The sequence below is a fragment of the Petaurus breviceps genome, unplaced genomic scaffold (genome assembly GCF_028583685.1).
Source record: "Petaurus breviceps papuanus isolate PSGF00001 unplaced genomic scaffold, PetGlider_PUasm1.0 673, whole genome shotgun sequence".
In the NCBI taxonomy this organism is placed as follows: domain Eukaryota; kingdom Metazoa; phylum Chordata; class Mammalia; order Diprotodontia; family Petauridae; genus Petaurus; species Petaurus breviceps.
In genome coordinates this window covers 1,449,814-1,457,838 of record NW_027186448.1, presented here as the reverse complement: position 1 = coordinate 1,457,838, position 8,025 = coordinate 1,449,814, and the positions used below count along the sequence as shown (strand labels likewise).

The 8,025-nt window shown below is 41.1% G+C and overlaps 1 protein-coding gene across 14 annotated transcripts in view; it reads left to right on the top strand.

Moving 5' to 3' along the window:
* The first annotated feature begins 6,218 nt into the window (after window positions 1-6,218).
* RNF222 (ring finger protein 222) overlaps window positions 6,219-8,025 on the top strand; it is a 13,418-nt gene continuing 11,611 nt past the window's right edge. For 6 of the 14 annotated variants that reach the window (XM_069104160.1, XM_069104157.1, XM_069104156.1 and 3 more), the window contains exon 1: window positions 6,411-7,885. Coding sequence is in view for 2 of the 14 variants with exons in the window: in XM_069104146.1 (XP_068960247.1) it covers window positions 6,339-6,372 (34 nt within the window). In the remaining 12 variants the exon portion in view is untranslated. Of the gene's footprint in view, window positions 6,373-6,410; window positions 7,886-8,025 lie in introns of those variants that run through there. The other 8 variants (XM_069104146.1, XM_069104145.1, XM_069104150.1 and 5 more) reach the window with 6 other exon arrangements.

Below are 8,025 nucleotides of genomic sequence, written 5' to 3'. Positions count from 1 at the left end.
AGAAAGAGAGAGAGAGAGAGAGAGAGAGAGAGAGAGAGAGAAGAAGAAGAAGAAGAAGAAGAAGAAGAAGAAGAAGAAGGAGAAAGAATAAGAAGGAGAAGAAGAAGGAGAAGGAGGAGAAGCAGAAGAGAAGAAGAAGAAGAAGAAGAAGAAGAAGAAGAAGAAGAAGAAGAAGAAGAAGAAGAAGAAGAAGAAGAAGAAGAAGAAGAAGTAAATCATCATCTGACAATAGTTCTCCAAACTGGAAAAGTCATCAATGACTAGTCTTCCCAGATACCTACTCTTTTCTTCTGTCTTTCCCTCTCTTTCTCTCCATAAGAGAGACAGACCTCACCCTCACTCCCACCACAGAAGGTAACACTGTCACTTTAAGGCATAGTTGCTCTTTAGCCAATAGATTAAAAGCAATCTGAACATTTTCATTGTGCTCAACAGGCTCCATCCTAATTTCTTTAAATCCTTTGATAGAAAGATTGCTGTCCAACATGGTGAGGGAAGGAGGGCACTAATAGTTAAGGGGGGTTGGGAAAGGGTTCGTGTAGAAGGCTTTGCCTGAGCTGCACTCAGAAGGAGGGGGATTCTATAAGCAGTGATGAAAGATGGATTCCAGAAATGCAGGACGACCAGCACCAAGACAAAGAAACAGGAAATGGACCATCACGTGTGAAGAACAGAGGGAAGACCAGTTTGGCTGGATTGTAGAATGTGGGAGGGGGGATAATGCTCATTGCACCTGGAAATATAGGTTGGGATAGGTTATGAAGGGCTTTAAAAGCTAATCATAGTGGTTTGCTTATATTTTATCCTAGAGACGCATGACATATTAACATCTGCATTTAAGGAAAATCATTTTGGCAGGTCTATGGAAGATAGACTGGAGTGAAGAGAGACCCGAAGCAGGCAGATCAAACAGGAATCCATTGAGATAGTCTAGGCTAAAGGTGATAAGGACATGAGCCAAGGTAGTGGCTCTGTTAATGGAAAGAAGGGGTCAGATGCTAGAGATATTGCAGAGCAAACAATGCTAGAGATGTCGTAGAACAGCAAAATCTGGCAACTGGTTGAATTTGTCGGGTGAGGGAAAGAGAAGGATCAAAGATTCCAAGGTTATAGACCTGGGAGAAAGGAAGAATGCTGGTACTTTCTATGAAAATAGGAAATTTTGGTAGAGAGGGGAGGGGGGAGATATTGAGCTCTTTAGTGCTATAATTATATATGGTTAGAACCAGCTCTGGATCTTTTCAAACAGACTCAAAATTTGGAAACTTTCTTTTTTTTTTTTTTAAGCAATCGGGGTTAAGTAACTTGCTCAAGGTTACACGGCCAGGTGTTTCTGGGTGGGTGCTAAGTGTCTGAGCCCGGGATTCGATCTCCAGGTCTTCTCAACACTGGAGCCGGTGCTCTTACTCACTGTGCTACCTGGCCGCCCCTGGAAACTTTCAAATGGTAGTTTATCTCTGAGTTACTCACTCTATCAAGTTAAAAAACAAAACAGAATAAAACTCCACTTGTATCTGAAGTTTAGAACACTGTATAACTTCACAAAGGCAATGCAGACTGCTCTTCTCTTACCATTGAATCCTGGACCCAGCTCATTGTCCATTTGCACTGACTGTCCAAGATATATCTAATGACGAACCAGCTCTATGGGTTATTTTTCCAAATGCATATCAAAGATGATGGAGAAAAGGCAAGGACTTGCCTGAGCTCTCCCCCAAACCCCTCCAAACAGCTTTAAATAATGCCTCAAAACAAATTCTGGAGTGGCAGAACCCACAAAAGGATGGAGTGAAACAATTTTCCAGTCCAAGACAACTCAGAAAGTTGGCAGGAAAGATTTGTGGCTGTGGGGTGAGAGTGGAGCACAGCCCAGTACATGTTGTGTCCCAGCGAATCAGCAGTAGGCCTTGGGGGTATCTGAATCAGTGGTGGCAGTTGCAGTTTCCAGATCTCTCAGCCCGTAAGTGATAAAGGTGTCAGACAACTGGTCAGAAGGAAACAACATGGGTTCTCTTGCTGGTACTGGACCCAAGACTCTGCTGCATTGCCCATATTCGGATCTGGGTTGCAGTCCTAGGTTTCAGTCCCAGGGTAGGGAGGAACACTAGCACATCAGAGCTAATAGCTGCAGGGGAGCTAGGACCCTGGGCACAGTTCCAGGATGGAAAGGAGTGCTTGTGGTTACTCATAGACCAGAGCCAGAGGAGTAGTAAACATACCTCTCTGTAGGTCATACCACCTTGGAAGGACTAATAACTTATAGGTCCCCAGGATTATCTCTGAAAACAGCTAAAAAAAAAAAAGAAAAAACAAAACCCTGAAGCTTGGGACACTGCCCCCTCCACTCTGAAAACAGAACTCCACTTTAGCATAGAATTAAAAGTAAAAAAAAAAAAGGCTGGAAAAGTGAGTAAACAGCAGAAAAAGATCCTGACTATAAAAAGTTACTATGGTGACAGGGGAGATAAAAACAAAAACTCAAAAGAAAACAAAGTCTGCTGCATCCTAATGTGTATCATAGGCTAGACAATGGGCATTCTTCGTCCTCTTGGTTTGTCCCATGTGGACAGTAAACTATTTTGAGTAACAATGCATCTAATTCAATAATCTCTGCATTGTTCCAAGGTTTGATGGAATAAACTCAATGTCATCCAAAAACCGGAGCAATGTGCTATGTAAAAAGAATTCCTTTTCAGTTTAGACTCAACATCAAATCGCAAGCTTCACTCTAAATAAAACAAAGGTCCATAACATTCTTCTAATGATGCTATGTATCTTGCTGTTTGCAGAAAACCAAAGTCTTAATATAAAAGAAATAAAATTTTGTCATCCAAAGAACAATGGAGAAGTACATAGTGGATAAGTCAGCTTTGACACATCCCCAATTAAAAATTTACCTTAAAGAAGCAGTGTGAAGATCATCTTCAGAGAAATTTACGATTGGAAAAGGAGTTGGGCTGGTCATGTGGCAAGAAGGATCAACAAATCTTTAACTGATGGAATGTTTTCCATGCTGTAATTCTATAATCCTTTTTTGTTAGTTTTATAAAGATAGGGTTTTGTTTTTTAGAATTTTGTAATTATAGATGCTATGCTTTCTCACTAAGGAATATAAAGAAGTCAGTAATGTTTGCTATGAACATATATGTGCACATACCTGTTTATATATAGATATTTTCATAAGTCTTTATTAAAGCTTTTAATCTCATTAGGCTAGTTGTATGTTGGAAATTTTTCCCCCTTACTATGCAACTTAAATAGACATTTCACATGTAAAATCCAAGGAAAAAACCTATTAGCTTCTCTGTAAGACCTTGGCTCCTTCCTTTGAAAGAATAAGCCAACTCCACTCTGCTGAAACTATCCAGAAAATTGTCATGTATCCTATAAACATTAATTTTTCCTTGCTTTTCATTTAATCTCTAAAACCAACCAAGAAGGTTTCTCTCTCTTTTCCCAATAATTTTTTCCAAAATGTTCATAGAACCTGGCATCATAGAGAATACCCTTCATATTCTCCTTCCATTTTCATAATTCATCTCCTTCAACCAATTCTCAAAGATTCCAAAGCATAGATTCACCATTCTAGAACACCCCACTCCACCTCAGTAAAAAGAAGGGAGCATCTCTAACATACATCAATGATTGGATTTTTCCTGTTTAAAAAAAATGGAACTAGGAAGCCATCTTTGGAATTGCCATACTACCTACCACCCCAATTCATATGTTAGTTTGGAGTATTACATTTCCATCTCTAGACCTCCTGAAGCCTCAATTGCCTATATAGAATATCCTATTGAATAATTACTTTTTTTTGGACACATAAGTCTTTTGTGCAGTTTCCTTCCCCCTCTCCCCCCTACTGATGATGCTGGAGTACCACAACATCATTCATCTGGAGAGGCAGTTGCCAAATGAAGGAATTGAAATGTATAGAAGATCAACTCTCCTCATTTTTAAACCTCTCAGATTCAAGCAGCCCTCTCTTTAATTGGTGCAAGGAGGGGACTTAATTTGCTTATTTGTTTAATAGGCATCCATATATAGGCATCCAATCAAGAGATCTGGAGAAAAGTGCCCAGAACGTTTGGGGAGACTTCATGTGAAGTATTCATGGGAAGACCTGGAAAAGAGTATTGACTTTACCATGAACTTATTATAGAGCCCCAGTCAAATGATTACCATCCTTGGGCCCCTGTTTCACGATCTGTAAAATTAGGGGTCAAACTAGGTGATCTCCCAAAGTCTCTTAGCTCCAATATTCTTTGTCTAAGATGTGACTTCAGGCGTTGTGACAGTAAGACCCGGTTCTGCCATTTAGCTTGAATCTTGTGACCTTGGACAGATCACTTGGTACTCTTCATGGTACTTTATGATACTCTGTATAGTTCTTCACCTGTAAAATGAAAGGGTTGATTGAGATAACTTCTGAGGCCCTTTCCAGCTTTAAATCTGTGATCCTACAATCTTATTATTATCATAGGGGGAGAGTAATTAAAGGTAGAAAGGACCTTGAAGATAATATAATCCAACCTCCTCATTTTACAGAGTAGGAATTGGAGACTCAGAGAGATTAAGTTTAAAAGATTTTCTGAAAAATCACATAGTAATTAGGAGAACAGGACTTTGAACCCAGGGCTTCTGACCCCAAATACAGTCTTCTGAGTGTCGTTCTACTTGGCACAACTCCACTGGCTCGCAATCACCTTTAGGATCAAATATAAAACCCTCTGTTTGGCATTCAAAGCCATTCATATCTGCCTCCCCCCAACCCCCTTCCTTTCCTGTCTTTTTATATCTTTTTTTTTTTGGAGGGGGGAAGGTAGGGCAATTGGGGTTAAGTGACTTGCCCAAGGTCACATGGTTAGTTTTTTGTGTTAAGTGTCTGAGGCTAGATTTGAACTCACGTCCTCCTGACTCCAGGACTGGTGCTCTATTCACTGCGCCACCTAGCTGCCCCCTCTTCTTATATCTTAATACCCCCCAACCAAGGTACTCCTATATCCAGTGATACTGGTCTCCCTGCTATTCCTCAAACAAGACACCCCATTTCCAAATTCCAGGAATTTTCATTAGCTGTTCTCCACTCATAGAATGCATTCCCTCTTCTTAGCTTCCTTGGCTTTCTTGAAGTGCCTGCTAAAACTCCAACCTTCTATAAGAAGTCTTTCCCAGCCCCCCTGAATTTTAGTGCTTTCCCTCTGTTGATTATTTTCCATTTATCCTGTATTATAGCTTGCTAGTGCATGGTTTCTTGTATACTTCTCCCCCATCGGACTGTGAGCTTCCTGAAGGCAAGAACTGTCTTTTACCTTTTTTTGTATCCACACGGTGTCTGGCACATAGTAGATGCTTAATTAATTAATGTTTACTGATTGACTGACAGCTCTTGGCTTCTGGTTGTGGAGTAGATGGGATTGTGTAATGTCTGAGTCTCCTTGGCAGAGTCTGGGTCCAGGCAAGTGACCATGCTGCCCAGTGAGTGTGAATCTTGACAATGGAACCACTGAGGAGGGGAGGAAAGTACAAGAAGGTCTTCAGCATTGCTCTTGTTCTGACTTCTTGAGCCAGCCCTGAGCCAGCCAGACAAAGAGAACTACAGAAGACTGTTGGGATTCTTACTGCCCTCAGACAGACTGAGAATCCAGAACTCCTGTGTGCCTTCCTTTCTTTTGCACAAGTCCACAGATACCAAAAGCTCTAGAAGCCCACTTCAGCACTGATCCTGCAGAGAAGGGGCCTTGAATCACTCATAAGCTGTGCTTGTAGAGCGCTGTCTCTGCCCTTGGTTCAGAAGGCCCCTTTTAGGGTTAAAGCTAGGGTTTTTCTGGGGCTCAGTGACTAATACTAAGAGGGCTTCTTTTCCAAATGGAATCCCAAATAACCCACACTCTAGGTCCCAGCTTGTTATTGCTGACTCAATTTATACAGTTCCTTTCACAAGAGTTGGTTGAGATGGGGCCAATAGGACTCCTGGACATCAGATCACTCACTTTACAGATGTAGAAACTGGGGCATAGTGAGATTTCTTCAAGGTGACAGGACACCTTCTCCACTGTCTAGGTCCCCCTTTGTCTCTTAGGACCCATCCCTCTACTATGGCTGCTCTCTTTGCACTGTCCTTATTAAAGTCACCTGACGCCAACTCCTGGCAAATCACCAGCCCTACAGGGGAGCTTCATGGCTTCAAACAGGTTGAGCTGCATTCACTTCCCAGGAGCTGTCCTCCCCTCCCCATCATAGTCATTAGGCAACAAGCAGGGAGGAGACACTTGCTCTCTGGTCCCAACCTTGGCTGTCTGGCCCTCACCCCGGACCCATATGGAGGTGTTAAGTGGATGGGTAGATTCCTGTCATCTCATCTGGGCCAAAGTGAGTCTGGGGAGTCTAACTCAAGATGGTGGTTTGGAAGAGAGGGAGGTGGAGAAATAGGGAGGGGATGAATCTGGGCAGGGATGCTGGTTGGATGTATGGGAAATGCCAGATGCTTTCCCTAGACCAGATTGAAACTAAGGAGAAGCCTATTTAGATGAAGTGATGTGGGATTGTTTCAGTACTTTAGTTAAAAATCTGGCTGAAACTAAAAGGTCCTTGCTTTGGGGAAGCTGGAAGCTTTGCCCCTTAGAGAACACTGTCAGTCATAGGAATGACAGGTTAGCCTCACCAGTTGGTACTGGGAGAAAAGGACCATTTCTCCCCAAATTAGGCTACTGTTACAAGTATTAGACAGCCACGGAACTGGCAGAAACAATGAAACATAGAACCAAGAAACCAAACAATCTTAGAATTACAGAATTTTGGGATGCTGGAATCTTAAAACCTTAGAATCCTAAAGTTGGAAGAGATTTTAGAGGTACTAAGAGGTGAACAATGTTTTCCCCTCAAGTAAAAAGCCAATTCTCTTCTTTATTACTATATGGATAGATATGAATCAATCAACAAGTATTTATTTAGCATCTTCTATATACCAGGCATGGTGGGAAGCACTAGAGATACAAATGCAGAAAATGAAATAATCTCTATTCCCAAGGAAGAAAAATTACATTCTAATATACAAATAATACAAATAAATTTTGAAAATAAACACAAGGTTGATTAAATACAAGGAAGCTTGGCAAGTGTAGTACTGGCAGTTGGGGAAATCAGGGAAGGTCCTGAAGGAAGAGAGGGACTCTATGAGGCACAGAAGAGGTGGAGTTTATTACAAGCATGGGAGATAGTCAGTCTAAAGGCACAGAGATGCAAACTCGGGTGTTGTATTTGAGAAACAGAGAAGGCCAGCTTGACTGGATTGCAGAGTATAGGAGGGGGAGTGGCTCCAATAAGCTTGGTAATCTTGGCTAGAGTAGGGGCTATTATTGGTCTCCTTTCTGTTTGATCATGTTTCCTCATCACATTGTTCTGGTATTAGGGTCTAGAATGCCTTTTTCTCCTATTCTCTCCTCTCCTTTTCTTTCATGAATATCCTATTTATCTTTGAAGGGATTCAAGTCCCACCTCATTCATAAAGCTTTTTCAAGCTGTACTTAAGGGTAAAATAAGCACCTCGATTTCCTGTAGCATTTATTTTCTGTATTTTCTGTACTGCTCATATAGTACCAGAAGGTCTTACATTGTAATTTAACTATTTCATATCAGTATATCTGCTCTCCTAATTAGATTGTGAGGGCAAGAATTCCACATTATACTTATGTACCTCTCCTTCTCTCCTCCCTCACTTACATACTCTACACCCAGAATATTTCTGCACATATAGGAACTTAGTAACTGGGAATTTTAGAGTGAGGAGGAGCTGGAGACAGAGAAGGAGAGAGACAGTGAAACAAAAAGAAACAGAGATAGAGAAGAAGACATTGGAGAAAGAAACAAAAAGGGAGAGAAAGAGGTAAGGAGAATCAAGAGGTGGTTGACATAATTTCTTTCCTTTTATGGATTGAGAAACATAAGGAAGAGAAGGGATAGATAGATAGATAGATCAATAGATAGATAGATAGATAGATAGATAGATAGATAGATAGATAGATA